Source organism: Aulonocara sp. 'chitande type north' Nkhata Bay, linkage group LG4 (genome assembly GCF_057382095.1).
Source record: "Aulonocara sp. 'chitande type north' Nkhata Bay isolate Kocher_YH1m ecotype deep benthic linkage group LG4, A_spYH_male_GT1.1, whole genome shotgun sequence".
Taxonomy (NCBI): domain Eukaryota; kingdom Metazoa; phylum Chordata; class Actinopteri; order Cichliformes; family Cichlidae; genus Aulonocara; species Aulonocara sp. 'chitande type north' Nkhata Bay.
Genome location: NC_141347.1, coordinates 33,161,768 through 33,182,162, shown reverse-complemented (window position 1 = coordinate 33,182,162; position 20,395 = coordinate 33,161,768). Strand labels below are relative to the sequence as shown.

Sequence of the window (20,395 nt, the reverse complement as noted above, 5' to 3'; positions counted from 1 at the left end):
ATTTATTTTTTGAGTAATGCATACAGTGGCCACCCACTCTAAGCAGAACATGCACTGGAAACAAATATTTAAAGAAATGCTTCTAATATAAATTTTTTTCTCTCATTTACAGATAACAAGGGTAAGAAACCGGCGTTCAGTGTTGGTTAGTCTCTGTGTCACGCAGACTGTCTGTAGATCATCCTCATCCTCATCTTTCTCATCCTTTTCATCATCGCTGTCAGCTTCATCGCCTTCATCCTCATCATCAAAATAATGTCTTTCCTTCCACTGATTCAGAGATGTCAGGAGAGGAGGAGGGTAAGGTTTAAAGATGAACCCGAACAAACACAGAAGCAGTGAACTTCTGTGGTGATGGGGTTGAGTGTGGAGATGCATGATCACACACTTACACACATGCACTTGAGCAGTTCAGAATTCCTCGGTAATCACTTGTTAAAATCTCGAGCAGTGAAGAAGGTGTTTAATTCACGGGTAAGTGTCACACCGTGTATACACGAGCCCGTCTATATGATATTTTTGGCTTTATTTAAATCTGTGATTACATGCAATGGATACAGATGAATATTTGCCTTTTAGCTACATTTATTTACTGGAGCAATATAGCATTCCTAAATTTAATCTTATTCGTGTAGGGAACAGCTGAGGACTTCAACCAATTTTAAATCAGTTAGAAAAAGATAAGCTGGCACCTTATCAGCACAATATTTATCCTGATATTAGTTTATTTATTTAATTAAAAAGTAGGTTTTGTGTCTGATTTTTTGTTTGCAGCTTCTACATGTGTATCTATGTTTAGCTGATATACAAAAAAGTGTTTGTGATTAGACAAAATCCAACATGGAAGACAAATCGCCCCTTTTGGTTTTTCCAGAGAGGACATATCCAGAGAGGAAAACATTAAATTTAGTATTAATTGCTGCAGGTAAATTGTAATACAATTAAAGGCATTGAAATTAAAATCTCTAGGTTGCCATGGCTACAGAAATTCTTGCCTATTTCCTCATGTTTTAAATAGCATCAGTACTACTACTACTGTACTACCAATGCCGATAATAAAGATATGAATAATTTAGAAAGTAAATGTGTTGGGCAGAGCCACTGCAGAAGTCTGAACTGATGCTATCTGTGCTGCTAAATAAAACTATGGCAGTGAGTAGGACTAAACAATTTACACTGGTGTCATGAAAATAGAAATGATTTTAATCAACTTCCACATTAACATCAGTTGTTAATCCAAATGTCAGATAACCTGTTGAGGTTTTACTGTTTTCGTGAAGATAAAGGTTCACTAAAATAACCACTATAAAATAGACATAATACATGTTTTACTAATGGTTAAGAATGTTAGAAAACAGAATGGAGATTCTCAACCTGTTAACCTCCATCTTTTATGTGGAAGGAAGCTTTTATATTTACATTTTAACATTTTCTTGTTCAATATGACTTTTAACTGGAATATTGAACCGTAAACTGTTTAAGTGTCAGTTAACAGTTAATTATTACATGTAATAATGAATTATTCTGAAAATCGGCAAAAGCTCATTTTCCTGTGAATTTTCCTTTTTCGAAACTACAAACTGAAATAGTTAATATTTCTTTTTAATTCAGGAGTAGTAAACCTGGGATATACCCAGCACCTCTAGCGCTTTCTGAAATGCCCGATGATGGGTTCAAATCAATAATATAAATTATTATTACTAATTATTGTTGTTGTTATTGTTCTGGTTGTGTCATCACCCTTTAGTGTTTTCCAGCCTTCTCTATAATATAAGATGCTACTTTGTATTTGTGAGAAAGAAAACTGAGTTTTATTTTCTTTTTTTTGCTGATTTTTCCTCTTATTTCCATCAGGGACATCTGTAAGAAACATAATTATTTCTCTCTGCAAAAAAAATGTATGTTCAGCAATATATAGCTTTGTTCTGGGACCTCCCCACCCTTCTATGTGCATATGTAATCAGCTCAAACTGAGAGTTAGAGCAATTTCACTGGAAGTCGGGGGGCCTGGGAGGCACTTAACATATAGTAAACTATAATTAACTGTTGTTTACATATATAATATGTTCATAGATTGTGGCTGGTGTGTTACCTGTAAATAAAAGACATAGCCACTCATTGATTTATGAACTACTGTTATGAAACCTCAAGCCTCAATCAAAAGTGATGAGAGATGTGTGTGACTGAAAAACAAGGCTTTATCTGCCTTTTTGATAGAATTAAATATAATGTACAAAACAGGCACTGTGTTGTATTCACGAAGATGTGAAAGCAGCTTTAAGACCGTAAAGTCATCAGGAAAGGGTTTACTGAAGTCACAGAATACAAAGCTCTTCTCTTTTCAGACCCAGAAAGTATAAAAAGCAATCTTTTATACAGTCTATGTTTTTGATTCTGTTGCACGATGGTCTTTATTTATGTTTATGCGAATTTCCTTTAATTGCAGCTCATAAAAAGTCTTAAATAACAGGTTCCCAGAGAGTGAAGTACACTTTGTTGCACATTTATGTGAACAGTCTATTTGTGTAATATGTTCACCCTTTGAGTTCACCTCTCTGGATTGAATGTCAGTTCTTATTATGGGCCAACTGTAATAGAGGGCATGAGCAAGAAAGTTGGACACGTGGTTCTCTGCCCGTGTATGTGTGAGTGTGTGCAGTCAAGATGAATTATTACATAAACCTTCTGCAGCTCACCGGGAGTGATTAAATGTGTGTGCGCGCAGGTGCAATGATGAGGTAGAGCAGCGATTTCTACTCATACTCCAGCTCATTTATGCTTAGTCACAGTCTTTGAAGGGGTACATTGGCCAATATACAGTTAGAACCCAAATCAGACAATTCCAAGCAAACATGATTGAAAAAGCCAAAGCAACACTCAAAGCAAATGGCTGGCACAGCTTTAGTCTGTTCTTAACTCCATGACCTTTTGCTTAATATGCCATATGCCAGTGAACTTAGCTAATTTGTTTCTCAAATCCTTTCTGTTGTGCCCACCATGTTAGCGTTGGCTGCAGTTGGCAGAGCTAAAACGTTGGCTGTGATTTGAGAGTCCCGCTTTGGGGGAGAACATAAACACTGAGGGAGGCGTGATGTTTTGCAATCTAAAGGGAAACTCTACTGATCTGATCTCGCTCCAGGTGTAGGAACGTATGAATTTATATGTGAAAAAACAAAACAAATCTGATAAGCCTCTGTTGTTGGTTTTTTTGTGTGTTTTTTTTCGCTATTCTAAAAAACATAAAACACAAAAGTGCTGCAGAAAGTTCACCAGACCTTGTGACTGTAAGCTTGATGTTATTTCTGTGATTTTAACAACATGTGCATAGTGCATGTTAACAACTTCACCCTTACATGTCATGTATGGAGATATTTTGCATTTCTGGGGGAATTAGACACCACAACTAAACTGGGAAACACAATTTTTACCATTCTGTGATTACAATGGACAACATGATTATAGCATCTAAAGAGTCTAAGATGCACAACGACAAACTAACACCCAGACCGACATCCAGTCCAGAGTACAATAGCAAAACAGAATCGAGAAGTCCTTCAGACAATCTAAGGTTACCAAAGTCAGAAATATGGTACCATCTTGGGTGGTAAAAGCCACCCAAGACAGCTGGCACCAACAGCTTTGTGAGAACTCACGTTTTCCCCCCCATTATTTTCGCATGGCAGAGAAGTTTAAATATGGCAGTACCCATCATCCAATGAGAAGACGCCAGTCAGTCTGTTGAGGTATTGCAAATTTAAATCATATTTTCTACTACTACAGGAAAAATTGCCTTTCCTTCTCGGCCCAGGGGCATCTGAAACAGCACCCCCAACTTTTCAAGTCAATTTTGTGTCCAGCCTGACTTGGGTCTCACAGATCCACCATAACAGAAACTTCCTAATTTATCTATCAAAAACCTCTGAGCCATCCTTGGATTGCTGCCTTTTGTTTGTTTTTAACTTATATCTGTAATCTGGCACACTGTTTACATCTGGAAGTCTCAGTCGACATCTGTACAACATCTGGATCTTGCCACCAACAACCTACATGCCTCATGGCCTGCAACATCACAGCTTGAGTCAGCGCAGGGATTATTATGTTTTGGGGCCTGATAATTAAAATTTTCAGATTGTTTCCTTTTACACTATTATGTCACTTTCTGTGGCAGAAATGCAGCCGGCTGTAGACGGTAAGCACTGTCCTGCAGCTAAATAGCGTTATAGGTGTGCTGACATATGTGTGCGCTCATTTTGTCCTTACTCATCTGTAAAATTAAACACATTGATTTATCTCTACAATTATCACTGTAACTCACAGAGGCACGGGCAGTTTATGACGCCAAGCACTTTTCTGTCATGCTGTGTTTATTTACAGCATGCATTTGCATGGAAAGCTTACAGTACATTATATCTGCATTACCACTTATTTAGTCCTGTTTATTTACAAAACCTGTGCTTATTCTTCATTAACAGATTTAGGTAAGTGCTTTGCTTTGTTGTTATATCTGTGTGTTTGTGTGTTTGTCTGAAGATACTGTGGTTGTCTGAGTGAATAGGCTTATGCATTGTCTTTAATCCGATCTTTGTTGAAGCATTTTCATTCTTTATACACACACACACACACACACACACACACACACACACACACACACACACACACACACACACACACACACACACACACACACACACACACACACACAGCCCTCTGCAGTCTGATGAGACCTGTGCTGTGCTGTGAAGACTAATTTCCATGTACCAACTGTTTCTTTTCATTTAGCCAACAATGAGCCTAGGGATGGTAAGCAAAAGACTCGACACAATACATGCCAGCTTGCTTGTGCTTTCCGTGTTTGTGCTTGCTTTGTGTCAGTCACTTTTTGCGTTAGTGGACATGGGTATCAGATGAAAAACGCTTCCTCACTGAAGCCTGGGATTGCTCTGGTGTTGCTTAAAGCTTCAGTATTTTCACTCAGCAGACGGAGACATTATGAAGATGCAGTTTTGTTGCAGACATATAGCCGCGGTGATTTCTGGACATTGAACATAACAACGACACTAATCATGACGAGAATAACTTTATTTATGGAGTAAACAAAAGTGACAAAGTGCCCCACAGCAGACAGATAAAGGAACCTAAATCAAAAGGAAGAAATCAATGCAAAGGCGCAGCTTAAAAGCAATTCAAGGCACGGCAAATTCAGCTGATAGACTGTCAGATGAAACATGTTGATGGTAAAATGAGTAAATAAATACAAATATAGCAGATAACAAAAAAGCTTCTGACAATGTCTTGTGAAAAAAAGTCTTTCAAAAGGATTCAGAGAACAGTGGTTAGATTGCTTCCACCAAAGCATCCAAGCAAACGTCTGTTTTAAAAGTGAAATGATGAGATCTGATTGGTAAAAAGCGATATATCCCGCCTGTGTTTCTGCTGGATATATGCCATCTGTGTGTGTGACATGGCCTAATTATTACTAGTGCTGAAGAGTGTTACACTGCACTGATTACTGTTTACAGCCATAATGATTTTTCTGTTGTTCATGTCTTTACACAATGAGGTCCTCTAGTTTCATTATGTTTTCATACACTTAATAAGTAATAATAATAATATGTACTGTACAATTAGGATTATAGTAGTATACCATGTGTAGTACTTGACTTTATAGAACTAGAGAAATCCCGACTACTCTCTTATCTTTTCCTCCAAGTGTGAAATGTGGAAACCAAGTATCTGTTGATTCTTTAGTCAGTGTCAGTGCTCACCTGAAAATACACTACAAACTGCATACTAGGCATTTCAGTAATTAAATTAACACAGTGAATGAAGTTTTCAATAACCAGTGAATTAAGTTGGTCAGAATATTCATTTTAATGGGTTTCACTAAATCATCTTTTATGATCTGACACAAAACTATTATTAAATGGAATCTAGTACTATATCTTTTTTACACTCTTTAATATATGTATATATTGTTACAATAACAATATTGTTACAATAATGCTTAGTTTAACACAAGTTTAACATGCACATTAGATATACCTAACGTGGGTATCTCAGACACATGGTGCTCACTATGTCAAAAGAAGCCCCACCCACCTGCCGTATATACCTCTAATTTATGAGGCCAATCAGAAATAAGATAGCTTAAGGGCATACAGTAAATGAACTGTGGGGAAAGACCAAGGCCCAGTATAAGACACTGGGAGGGAATAATTATTTCCTGCTGAATTTTTACATTTGCTCACTTCCAAAGAAATTAAAGTGAAATAAGTATTTTGATCCCCCCAAAAACATCACTTAGTACCTTGTCTTGTCTTGTCTTGTCACAGGGTTTCATCTCAGGAGGGATTTGGACGTACTCCTCTTTACAGTAACTGCTTCCTTTAGGTTTCTTGACTGCCACTTGGAAACTAAAAACCTCAGCTCCCTCTGCAGATTTTCTAAAGGACTGTGGGCTGGAGAGCTAATGTGCTTTGTCTTTAGCCACTCCTTTGTTACCTTGGTTTTGGCTCACTGCCATGCTATAAAAACCATACATGATGCATTTTCAGTGTTCTGGGAGGAAAGAAAGTTCTCATCCAAAATTCATCCATCTAGTTGTCTTTTAGCCTTAGCAAAAACACCCCCCCAAAGCATAATGTTTCCACCTCTGTGCTTGACTATGGGGATGATGTTCTAATCGCGGCGCTTCCTCTCATACCTTCTCTGAATCATTTACTGTAAATGTTCACTGGCAAACTTAAGACAATTAATGTTAAAATAATATCCACGAATGCTAAGACCAAGGTTTTAACAGGAGAATGTTGCAGTTGTAGTTTATTAAACTCTATAGAAAAGATTAGGAAATTATGAGGAAATAAGAACCCCATACAATCCATATTATTTATACTGTGTAATCCTTTACAAACAGTTAAAAAAATCTATAAGTTGTATTTTAGAGTCTAAAAGTAATGCATGGTTAAATAGTGTTGCTTGGCATAATTTAAAACTCCCAGTGCCAAAGTACCACAGTGTCTAGAGTCAATTTCATTTAGAAGCCCCATCCCAAACACAGCCAGCATCCAGTGCAACAGCGTAAGAGTGTAAACATTCAAAAGTGTCCCCTGAGCCCTATCCCAGAATCAGTTTTACCCACTTAGCATTCCAATGGAAACCTTTTAAATCACGCTGAACATCTGAACTTGGATCTGTCCTCAGGGGTACTTTTTGATTAAAAGATCAAATTAACTGAGCCCATAAAAGCAGAGAGAGGAAGAGGCGCCAACAGTATGGCTCTCTGAATTTATGGAAGCGCATGACCTTATCTGACTTGTGACCCTGGATCCATTCTCTCAGCAACTGGTCTCGTCCAATGGATGTCCAGTCAGGGTCCTACTCACTCTGATTGGTGATTCGATGTACCTTTGGCTTATTGCTTGTGTATGAACCTTTTTTCTTGTTAAATCTGCAGGATGTCTGACTCAGACAGTTTATGTAGATTGTGTACTGTACCTCAGAACAGTTGAAGTGATTTTAGGACAGTTGTTGAAGAAATAACTCATTAACAGTTGTACTTTTCTTTAAAAAAAAGAGAAAAAAATGTTAATTAGACTCTGAGAAAGAAATCTGTGTTCTTTTGAAGTGTGAGAGCACAATGATTTAATGTGTGAGTGTTCATCACTTGAAGTCAAGGTGATCACTGGGCCAATTAACACTTGTGTTTAATGGGACAACACAAATACTGTACAGACTGACGTGTTCCTCACTTTCTCTTTTTTCCCCTTCCGATGCAGAGTTGCCTCCTGATGGTAAAAGAAGTGAATATGTTAGCATTTCTATAAAGCATATCAACTGACAAGCAAACACCTTACAAAGGTTACATCAATTTACTTGCAAAAGAAACAAGCGAGTAGATAAAAGAGCAGCTCATTTTTTATTGCCATGATAAGACTGTACGGCTTCAGCTTATGTTCTGTCGGGGTGGCAGATGATTGCAGAGAGTCAATAGTAATATGATGCCTTCAGGGGTGATCTGAGGAGTTTCTATATTCCCTGTGGGCCAGCCTGCTCCTTGGTCGCTTGTCATTTGTCAGAGGGTCCCAAATGGCTTATGCAGTGTAACAACAAAGGCATAATGCAAACAAGCTGCCTTGTGGAGAGACTGTTGCTCAGTTTCAGCACTAAATAACCGTGCAAAGACAGAATTTAGTGGGTTGAGGCTTTGTGTCCTTGAACTAAATTTCAGAATTTTCCCAAATGACTTTCAAATAGGCACTTAGAAGATGATTTGGGGGTTTGCTTGGTCGCCTGGTTGCCTTTATTTATCTAAAATCTATATGCTGTGCCCAGATAACATTCTCTTGTTTAAATTCATACTTTAGTTACTCTCTTCATTCCACTCCCGTCACAGATCATCTTCCAGGGGAGGGTCCTCAGCTGTCTGAGCCGACCGGCCTGTTTGTGCTGAAGCCGGAGAGTGTTACAGCAACAAAAGGTCTGGCAAAAATCATTGGCCATAAAAACTGAGTTATATCTGAAATGAGAGGAATGGCCACTTAGTGCTAAATTCCAGTTGTTACACACACAGTTTAATTAATTACTGCATTTAATCTTCGTGCTTGGCAGGCAAGGACATCACGTTTGTGGCTAAAGTGGACTCCTCAAACCTGATAAAGAAACCGGTGATGAAATGGCTGAAGGGGAAGTGGCTTGACCTGGGTAGCAAAGCTGGAAAGCATCTTCAGTTTAAAGAGTCCTATGACAGAAACACCAAGGTACGCATTTATACTCTCTGTTTTAAATATAACTTTTGTGAATGTATTAATAAAGAGACAGTAATATCAACGGGACCATAGCCTCATGAATATTATAGCAAATCTTTCAGTTGATTGACTGACCACTTTATTGTAGACCAAAATATATGAGTATGTTATGGTATTTCGTACAGCACTATGGACAGAAATATTGGGCTACATAAACGTTACACCATGAAAACTCATGGCATGAGACTTCCATCGCACAGTTTTGGTACTGATATTAATGCCAGAGGAGATTTGGAACTTGGCTATTATTGAGTCAGCAGAGCCGTGTTGACTATGTGACTCATCATTTGGTGACCCTGCTCAGTAACTTTACACAGTCTGCCATTTAATGGCTGAGTTGCTGTGGTTCCTAAATGCTTCCGCTTTGTAATAATACCACTTACAGCTCTCAGGGAATATGTAGGAGGGAAGAAATGTCTGGACCCAACTTCTTGCAATGGTTGCAGTTCAGTAAGCTATACAGAAGACGCATACTTTCACAAATGTTTATAATGACATACTGCATGGCTGTGTGTTTCATTTCATGCACAAGTGGGATTGAAAACATGTATATTAAAAAAATTAATACGAGGAGGTCGGGGAGAAAGGGGGGGAATAAAATGATAGACTACAAATAGAAATGCAGAATGTATCTCCAACTGCTGCACCTACCAACTATTCACTAAGTGGTTGTGAAACTGAAGAGTCAGATGCAAAATGGAAACAGAGAAGTCAAAGTTGCACTTTTTGAAACATGTTGGTTTCAGTGGTAAGGAGCAACTTTTACTTTGACAGTCAAAGGTTTCCTTTTACAGTATGTACTGCATTTTTGCAAAATTCACTATCACTCAGTGGTTAGTTTGCAGTCGTTTACAGAGCAGTCACTGTTCTGTGAAATCTGCTACAAACCAAAACAATCACAAGGAGATTTTTGGTGAAATTACAGCCAACAAACCTTCAGCAACCAGTTGGCAACAGGTTGGTGAATACATGTTTTTCCTTAGTGACCTGCATTGTAAGTTTCAGGCATAAAATGTGAAAGTGCTAATGGCTAAATATCAGTTTTTAAATATCCTGACTGCATGCAAGTCAGCCTGCTCATTGCTTTGTCTCAGATTCTTGGTGGTTTTTAAAAAAATGGGATAAAACTTTGTGTAAAACTGACGGTTTTAACGAAAGATCCAAACTTTGTAACTGAACTCAGCTCAGCTGTTTATACTGATCAACCAAGTGGTAGCAAATAGTAATGTGCTTCAATATTTATTCACTTTTTGAATCCTGTGAAATCACATTTATTCCACCACGGCACAAAAAGCTTCTCGTGTAAAACATATTGAATCTTTTGGATTATACTACTGCAAACAAAGGCACGAAGGCATGCCTGTGCAAAATCCTGCCAACATTAATAGCAAATTGCAGTAATGAACAACTGAAAATAAAACTTGCAATTAATAGATTTTATGCTTTCCAGATCACACCCACAAAGTTTTGTTTATTTCAGTCAATATTTGTAAAACTCACAAAAATCAACAGCATAAAAGCTGGTAGAAATAATCTGTTTACTTACCATTTAATGACATTTCTTCCCCGACATCTTTGTGTAGAAAACGGAGGACATGATGAACACGTAATCAAAGTCTAGTGAGTGACTAGCTAACCGAGCAACATTTCAAGGCATCAGTGTCACCCTGCTCGCTTTATCCATACTTCGAGCATGTGTTGGTCAGCACGTACGTGCGTGTACGTTTGAGCTTTTGCGTTTGGGTGTTCATTGAATTGTGTGTGTTCCTAGCATATCATCCCCCCTCTCTCTCTCTGTCAGATCTACACTTACGAGATGAGCATCATCAAAGTAGTGGATGGAGACGCAGGTGGCTACCGCTGCGAGGTCACCTCCAAAGACAAGTGCGACAGCTGCACATTCGAAGTCTCTGTGCAGGGTAGGTCTGGAGACAGACACTTAATCACATTATTGTCATCTTCCATTTGGCGTATCCACCATTACTATGTAACTAGCTTTGTCAGGCAATAACTCAGTGAGTGCGATATACATTAGGTCCTATCATTTAGTGGCCTAGTGAGGTCATCAGTCCATTATTCCTTTGCTGCTCAAGCCTGCTGAGTAATGAATTAACCTAGCTGAGCTCTCACCAGCCTTTCTCCTTCTGTCTGGTTTCAGCTGCACAAGAGGACCAGCAGGACAACATCTTGGAGGCATTTAAGCGATCGTGAGTGTCAGTGTCGGCGTGGGTCTACTCTACATGTCACCCATCACACTGTCTCGCATATGCTCCTCTGTAGATCGCTGCCTCTGGGCATCTGTCAGTCTCAACCAGCGTCTCTGCCCGTGTGCCTGTCTATCCCTCGGTTGTAGTCGACTTTGTACGAGTCACTCAGTCTGCCATCTATCTCTTTCTGTCACGTCTCAGTGCATCTGCTGCCTTGGTGTTTTGCTTCACCTGGACTCCCTCGTGGTTTAGGATCTTATGTATTTCGTCACATGTCTCAGTAACAGTCTCCGAAGGGAGTATTTCTTTTTGTGTGTATGTGTAACTGTTTCTCTCACTGTCTATTTCCGTCTCTGCTTCTGGCCTGTGTGAAGTTGGTCTATGCTAATGTATCCTGCGAATGTGTAGTCTTCTTTATTTTTTGAAAAATGAGATTTCAGCTGTTCTCAGCCTGTAAATTGTACATATGTACACGTGCCTTGTGCTGGTAAATCAGCTGACACCTTTGCACCGATACCTTGAGTCGCCCTTTTTTGTAATCTGTGATCAAAAATATAATTTCCCTCCCTCATTAGAGCATGAGTAAAAACGGGCAGGTAAGATGAAAAAGGCAACATGCAAAAAGACAGCATCATATTGTGGTTTAGACAGGATGTCGGTGCGTTTATTTGCAGAGTGCTGATAGGAGGGAACAAGAGGGTGAAGGAGAGAGAAGGTTAGTGAGATAAATGAAAAGTGAAAAGTTGGTTAAAACTCAAATATGTTGCTGGAAGAAAACAGCGTATGAGTGCGTTAAACAACTTGTTATGTGGAAGTCTTGCAGCTTAGCTTCTGTAAAATAAGAATAGAGGATCCTGTTTCCCATAGGAGGATCATTTGTGCTTCTCTCATTAACACAAGGTCTGCATGCATTAAGATACACAATCCTCTTCTCTTAATTTCTGGAGTTTTATTAACACCAGATTTTCGTGTCTGCCTGATTTAGCACAAGCTCCTCATTGTGTGCCCCAGGCATATCAGGCTATTTTTCTTCTTTGTGTTGCGTCTTCACTGACTGGTCGGCCAGCTGAGAGGGCTTCAAAGGGAAACAGAAAATACACACTGTATGTTTACACAGCAGTGTTTCACCAGCATTTAAAAGCATTTCTAGGTAGAATTCTCATTATACCACTATGTTTATTCTTATCAGTGAAATGCGTACGGGCATATCTGCATTTGTTAGATAGTATGCCATGGCACTACTGCACAGAGATGAAGGTCAAAATAACAGATTCAGATGCACCACACATCTAAATTCAAAGAATTCCTCTGACACCGGATTTTATTTTGATTTATTTCTTAGTGGGCCGCGATAGGTGGTGATAACGAATCTCATTACTGCACGCTAAATCAAGGAAAAATAAAATACTGTTGTTACTAGCTGTGGAGGTCAAATACACATAATGTGTTTTTTTTAAATATACTGTGAATAAAAGATGGTTCTAGCGACCATCGCTCTGGTTTGTGGACTACAGTTTTAGAGCTTAGCGGTAGCACGTAGCCACGTTGGTTGTTACAGTGCATCTGTTATCTTTCTTTATTTTAGAACAAGTTTAAAACAAAATCTACTTATCAGAAAAACTGAGCAAGCATCGTCTCAGAATATATTTTAGTACAAATTAACCAAACAAGCTAATGGTCCATTTAAAACCAAACACACTAAATGCATAGAATAGCACCACTATATCTTTTTGACTATAAATTATGTCCTTTTTACAAAATGAGCTTCACCCTTTAATAGAAAATACTTAAACCAGCAATTGAGATGAACTAAACAGGAAAATGTTCACTGAACTACATCTGAATAGGTTCATTTTCTCATCGGTTTTTCTACATTACAAGTTATGAAACCAGAGAAGTTCCCTTCAGCTGCCATCAAAAAGGATGCATAATAATGACGCTTTGCTGTGGCTTCAGTCTTTTATCTTTTTTATACAGTCTATTAGTGTTTAGCACTGCTTTTTCATTCATAATATGAATTTATAGTGTGAATCACTGTTTGCCATACCACACAATAATATTATTATACATTAGCAGGTATCATTAATCGTTCTTTGCACTCATTCCACATGCTCAAATACTGAAGCAGAGCTCTTCACCTCTGTTTTCATCTAAACTTTCAGTCTAGTTTTTCACATAACTTGACTTTTGTGCAGAGAGAAGCTCTCTGAAGTGCTCAAGCAGATTGAGATTCTGCATTTGCTGTGACCACAGCACCGCAGACATCGCTTTCACTCTCATCGTTTTTATCATTTGGTGGTCATGTGTGCCTGGTGATCGACGACAATACCACCCAGCGAGAATTTACCTTCATTAGGATGGCAAGGATAACACGGATGGATGTTATCCTTGGATGAACTGTTCATCCATAGGACGAGCATTACCACTCAGAATGGCTCTGAATTTACTGGCATTTATCTCTGAGGGGTTCAATGAGCCTCAACAATGCCAGGAAAACACACTCCACGCTGTAAAGGAGCTGCCAAAACCATTCACGGTGGAAAACAAGCAGCACTCGATCCTGTAGACATTTATTGGTGTGTGCCACACACAGTGCTTGTCACCTTGTTGAGCACGAGACAGCGACTGATTATGCCACAGCACATGACATATTCACCATCACTTTATACTTGCAAATGTGCATCTGAAGGGTAATAAAGGGTTTTATGCATGGTTACAGATGCTTAATTCCCCCTACTTGTATCAACAAAATATTTTGCATGTGACTGTCGCTTTTTGAGTATCTTCTTCCTTTCACTATGCTTATGTCTCATTCTTACATAAAGTTCCTTTAATCACATCATGACCAAAGATAATCTGATTACTTTTGTCAAGTAACGAGTAAAGTACTGACATTAGCGTCCACTGTACACTCTGTGTGGGAAGAAAACTTCTTTCTACAGGGAAAAATTAAATGTGGCTCCTAGCACGCTGCCACAGGAATGTGAAATTCACAGAGAAACCCCCGGATCCGCCCACTGACATGACCTGCTAAACAGATGAAAATAGACTTACTACACACCGAACGCGATAGAAGCGACCAAATAGTCAGGTTTACATGTAAAGTCATCATACATAGAATAAGGGAGCCAAGAGCTACACGGAGTTCTGTACAATCTGCCTTCCTTTTGCAACCAGAGATGTTGCCCCCTGCTGGCCATGTGAAAGAATGCAGATTTAACAGACTGGTTTCACTTTACATTTCCGATTTCCTCCGGAGGCTTTGCATTTAGTCAAGCTGCTTCTGTAAATAACAATTTTAATGACATGTCTGACTGATTCACTCCACTGTCTTGTGGTACAAATTGGTACTACACAAAGTACAGCCTAGTCATACTATAAAGATTGTGCTTTTAAAAAACACTTAGGTGGGTTGCACAATTACAGCTCTTTTTTCCATGGTCAAATTGTATTGATAGCTAAATAACTTTTTAAAATGTGGAATTTTGAAACACAGAATTTGCAATAAGTAATGTTAATGTTGTTTCAAATCTGCTGGACATCTGTGATATGTCACATGGTCCTCTGTTTGTGGCTTTTGTGTACTTCAGAGACCTAACAGATCAAGAGTCTTATATAAACAGACTTTTATTTTATTACATGCTGCTTGTCTGTTATGATTCTTCTGTCAGTCAAGTTTAGGGCATGATCAGAGCTTATGATTCACTCTATGTTCTCACTGCCCCCATTTTCTTTTTTGCATCATTCTGAATGCAGGATGGTAAAAGGGTAAGTGTTAACCACAGGCACAAATTTGTTAGAAGTTTACTGTTCGACCATCTTCAGTATTATTGCGTATTAGAATTTCCTATGTGTAATATGGAATAAAAAAAGGGTATATTATTGAATGTAAATACATTATTAATGTCTTTTTGCCACCTAATTTACAAATAAAGTAAAAAGCACAGGATAAAAAGAAATAAATAATAATCCCAGAATTGAATTTCTTTTAATTCCAGTGGAGATGCAGATGAGGATGCTGGAGAGCTAGACTTCAGTGCACTGCTCAAGAAAAGGCAAGATAATTTACATTTTCAGAGAAGCATCTTCCATCTATATGTGTCTTAAACTTGGTTTGCACTCATTAACTCATTCACAATCAATCTTAAACACCACCAGGCAGAAGAAGGAGAGGAAGGAGGAACCAGAAGTGGATGTATGGGAAATCCTAAAGAAAGCTAAGCCCTGCGACTATGAGAAGATTGCCTTTCAATACGGCATCACAGACCTGAGGGGTATGCTGACGAGGCTGAAGAAGATGAAGGCTGAGTCCAAAAAGAGTGATGGTACGGGACGGAGTTATGAGGCAAAAGCAGAGTTTGTGCTTTGAATGAGATAACAGGCAGCAGGCTGTAAATACCAGCAGCATATAAAGGCCAGCGTTTTAAGGAGGAGCAGTTTTGCTACTGGGACGACAGGTGGAATATGTGTTAGCATATGCCTGCTGTTGGTTGGCACAGGTATTATTTGGCCCTTAGAGTCTTTGTCTTTACAGCTTTCCTGAAGAAGCTGGATCCAGCATACACAGTGGACAAGGGCGAGAAAATCCATCTCACAGTGGAAGTGGCTGACCCCAACGTTCCAGTCAAATGGTTCAAAAATGGACAGGAAATCAAACCATCAGCTAAGTGAGCAACTATCCTGCATTTGTGCCAGTTTTTGTATTTAGATTCACATTTCTGTCATCTATGATTATGTGAAGAAGAAAGTTTTCATAGGAGTCTATGTAATGAAAAACTAAGTACACCCTTTCTGCAGCATATCAGGACAAACTCCTCATATCAACTGTCAACATGGTGATGATTTGGGCTTGTTTTGCAGCCACAGGACCTGACCACCTTTTAGTTTTTGAGTCAACAATGAAGTTTTCCGTATACCAAAGCATTTCAGAATCGAGTGTGAAGCCATCTGTCTGACAGCTAAAGCTGGGTCATTCAGCAGGACAAGGACTGCACCAAACTGAAGCAACACTGTAAAGAACAGTGGACCAAAATAATGATGTGAGAGGAAGATGAAGTGATATAGAACATGCATACTTCAGGTTTTTGCTGTTTAATACATGTCTACAAGCTAATTATGGGGTGTACTTAGTTTTTACGGACTACACAGAGTCCTGTGAAAACACATAACTGTGGCAACTGTAAGTCTAACTCTAACTCACATCTAACTCAGAAAAGTGCTGTGTGCAATTCAACACCATGTCTTAGGATAGACCTGTTATCGTTCTGTCTTCATCCTACAGGTCTTGTGTTGTATCTGATGTAGCTCCTTGTTCTCTTGACGCTGGTTTCACTAATATGGCTGAGCATCTAGAATGACTTACTGCTCCCGTAGCAGGATAACTGGTTTTAGGGCAATCCACCATTTTGGTGATGACTTTCCCAAGAAGACAAACTTTTGACAGTATGACGCCAGTTAAGGTCAGCCCCATGCACATAAACAAACTCGTGGGCAGATGAATATGCTAGTGATTAGATCAGCTGGCAGGATGTCCCAGATTTGTCAGAGTTCTCATTTCCCTGCATCTCAACAGAGGTTAAGAGTGCAAAGTTTGCATTGCAGCCACAATAGTCACTTTAAGGGGAGATACAACATCTATAAATAAAACATAATTGTCCTTTAAATAGTTTAGCTTAGCTTGATTGCTCTAATTATGTCACTAACATTATAGCAATAACAACTTGACCAACTGGAGCAACTGCAAGAGTTGCAGAGTACATTTCAAGCAGTTCAGCAAGCACATCCTTCCTCAAGCAAAACACGGTGCAGGGAGTGTAAACGGTTAATTCAAAATCCTTTAGCTCTGACTGGGATGTCTGACAGAATACATATGTTACTTTTTGAGCCTCTTTAGCCTGCTGAGCTTTATCCAGTGTCTGCGTCGCTCTCCTCTGTGCTCTTTTCCCTCCTTCTTCAAAGGCTACTTGTGGTCTTTCATTGAAGAGGCTACAGCTGTTTCAAGTGCTATGTTTTCAATAGCTCCACCATCTGCTATTTCATGAATCTTCATGCTGTTATTGGAAAGTAAGGCGGCCCTCTTCCTGTTATGATTAAGACAGTTACATCGGGAGAAGCGACTTTTATTTTGGCCTGAGCAGAGTCTCCCTGGAGGTCTCTCCAGGCTGTGGGCTGTGACCATTCAGCTCTAACAAATCAAATGTTTTAGGTTAGTGACTAAAAGCCATTGGGATCAGGGTATTACAGCCCTGCTCTTTTTTGTTGTTGCTTTATTTCACTCCTACTACTGCTGTGGATAAAGCATAAAACCAAAACCAATCCAAAAACTCTTTTGACATAATACATATAAAAAGAGATTATCTTATTATGGTCAGCTGAGATTCACTATTTTACCGCTCAGTGTTACACCATAGAAAATAAATTTAATTTTGTTTTGTGTTTTCCTTCACTGATAGCAGCTTAAAACATTGTTTATTAGGTAAAGTGATTTTTCTTGAAGGCTGAGTTGTCTTTTTGTTTCATTTAATTTACCAAAGCCTCAGAGATGAGGAAAAAATGCCATACTGATTAAATTTAGTCTATCTGCACTTCTTTAATTTACTCTTCTATTAAAAAATACCATAATTTAAGATTGCAGGACGCTGTACATGACATAATGATACCTTCAAGAACTAATGTCGTGGAATAACAGACATTTACTGAAAGTTGGTTCGCAGGTGTTGGGGAAAAAAGTATGAAAAGACGTCTGTAGCTACAGAGGGAGTGTTGTGAAGTATGGATAAATAACACATCACCCATATGGAAAAGATATATCTTATAAAGTTTGTATCTGTCTTGTGTGAAACTTGTATGAAAAGCATACAAGAGTGAAAACAGATAAAAGATTCCTTGAAAAATTATATAAATGAAACTTGTATGTTTTGGATACTTCCTAAAACAATATATGAAAGTATTGAGAAAGTGGCCACTTTCATGAGTAAATCATATAAGCCTTATATGATTCATTATATGAAGCAAGCCAAATCTGATGCGAGTCTTTTATAAGTTTTTTCTGTTTCTTTTCCATATGGGCAATGAAAGACCACCCGTGATGCTAGTTGAGTCAGCTGGAGCTGCAGAGTTAAACAGAGTTAGGTGCATTGTGGGTAACATGGGCATAGGAAGTTCTGCAAACAGACTGTATTTTAAAGATGGCTGTACCTACAATTATGTGGCTTGTTAGATTGTGTACTTGCAATTTAAAGTTTCATCTGTCATCAGTTGAGGACAATATCTGGACAGTGCATCGGTGCAAAGTGCATCTATTGTATGTATGCATGCATTGTACAGTCGTATATACCTGCTAGTTATTAGAATAACATACAAATACTAGAATTTTACTCAAAATAACTAAAACACAGACTTCTTGGGCTGTAGAATTAATTACACTATAAGTCATGCTAGTTGTCTGATGTTTTCTTTAAAAATGGTCCTCTTAACCAGCATTGAGTGGTCCAATTCAGATGACCCCATATGTGTAGGATTTTGCAGTAACAAAAAGAAAGAACTGTCTTTTAAGAGAAGAAAGCCTCAGATTGGGACAACCACCTGCTTTGACTGTTTGGATGAAGGGAAAGAGAAGAGAGCATAAAGAGATTATGCTAAAACATTCATTATGGGAGAGAGAAGGCAAATGCTCGAGCCTACAGCGCCATAACTGAATGATAGTTCAGAGTCACCTGATCCAGCCCTAACTATAAGCTTTATCAAAAAAGGAAGTTTTAAACTCAATCCTAAAGGATTTATGTTTCCCAAATCAAAATGGAGAGCTAGCTCCACAGGAGAGGTGCCTGATAGCTGAAGGCTCCGCCTCCCATTATATGAGACAGTATTGGTGTCCACCTATGAGTCAAAGTGGACTCTTCCCTAATAACGAAAACTTCAAGTGTTTAAGAGTTTAATTGAGCGAGTCATACAAAATCACCCCCTGAAATAGCCATACAGATGCAAATATTTTATTTTATTTTGTTATTTGATTTAATTTATTTTATTATCATAAGCATATTAGTTTGATTCCTGAAATCGGGTTATTCAAAAGGGAGTCTGTGGAGAATGACTGAGCAGCAAGGGCTGAAAAATTAAATCACAGCAAAACTGCTACAAGCTGCAATTCCACTTGAGGTTGGCTTTAAAAACCAGTGTTAAAATGCCAAACTCAACACCAATAAAAACCACCCTCACAGCTCGGTAAATAAACAATTGTTGGCATTATGGAAAGTTTGTCCCTTTATAACAATACTACGGTAGTGAACTTTCATCTTCTTAGATACTGGTAAGCTTTAAGGTTTAGGAGCATTTGATCGAGGGTAGCTGTTTTATAGCTATCATCTATCATCTGAAAATTCAGTTCACTCCATGTTTAAGCAGTTGGTTCCTTCTGGAGGAGGTGTATTGAGGTTATGAGACAAATTGTGGTGTGGTACAGATCATCCAAGCCATTTGAGCTCAAGTTTGGATGAGTGACTAACTTATAAAAGCTTGCTAACATTAGTATTAGCTGAGTTAGCACTCATATATTAATCTGCCATAGCCAGTGTATGCTGTAGAGACTAAAATTATTCTAAATACGAGGCTGTAACCATGGTTATTTTTGCTGTGAAGTAAGGTATTATAGCTTTGGATTCTATGAGGATTTACTCAAGTTTTTGGCATGGTCACATTTGCTTTAGTTTTTAGTTTGCGTGGTTGCCTGATAGTTTTGCCAATGAGTGCAACAGCATTAGAAGGTACAAAAAGAAGCAATGGGGAGTTTATTACAACCTTTACTACTGATTATAATAATCACATTATACGCTGCTCAAAAAACAAGCAGAGGGGCTTATTAATCAGTTTCAGCTACTTTGGCAATAATGAAATTAACAACAGTTGTAGTAGAGGGGCAACAATGAGACAACCCTCAAAACAGGCAATGTTTTACATGTGGAGGCCACTGACATTTTTTCCTCACTGTTTTTTCACTATTTTTGCATTTGACTAGGGTCAGTGTCACTGCTAGTGGTAGTACTATTCCTCGGCATGACAAGTTTGGTGGTGGATCAGTGATGGTGTAGGGAGGCATATCCATGGAGGATCCTGGAGGATGAAGGACTTTATACCACTGACTGCCCCCCTCACAAAACACCCCTGGGACATTGTGTTTTAATCCATCAGACAACACCAGGTTGCGCCTCAGACTGTCCAGGAGCTCGGTGATGCCCTGGTCCAGATTTGGGAGGAGATCCCCCAGGACACCATCTGTTGTCTCATTAGGAGCATTCCCCAACATTGTCAGGCATGCATACAAGCAAGGGGGGGCATACAGACTACTGAGTTACATTTGGTATTGCTTCATAAAAGTCTGATGGGATA

General features: G+C 38.8%; 1 protein-coding gene across 1 annotated transcript in view; it reads left to right on the top strand.

The window, feature by feature from the left end:
* Positions 1-266: 266 nt before the first annotated feature.
* The window catches only part of mybpc2a (myosin binding protein Ca), a 46,989-nt gene continuing 26,860 nt past the window's right edge, over positions 267-20,395 (top strand). Inside the window, exons 1-8 of the mRNA XM_086290025.1 lie at positions 267-300; positions 8,393-8,476; positions 8,608-8,756; positions 10,606-10,723; positions 10,963-11,011; positions 15,010-15,066; positions 15,170-15,336; positions 15,546-15,678. Of these exons, the coding sequence (XP_086146151.1) occupies positions 282-300; positions 8,393-8,476; positions 8,608-8,756; positions 10,606-10,723; positions 10,963-11,011; positions 15,010-15,066; positions 15,170-15,336; positions 15,546-15,678 (776 nt within the window). The 5' untranslated portion in view covers positions 267-281. The remainder of the gene's footprint in view (positions 301-8,392; positions 8,477-8,607; positions 8,757-10,605; positions 10,724-10,962; positions 11,012-15,009; positions 15,067-15,169; positions 15,337-15,545; positions 15,679-20,395) is intronic.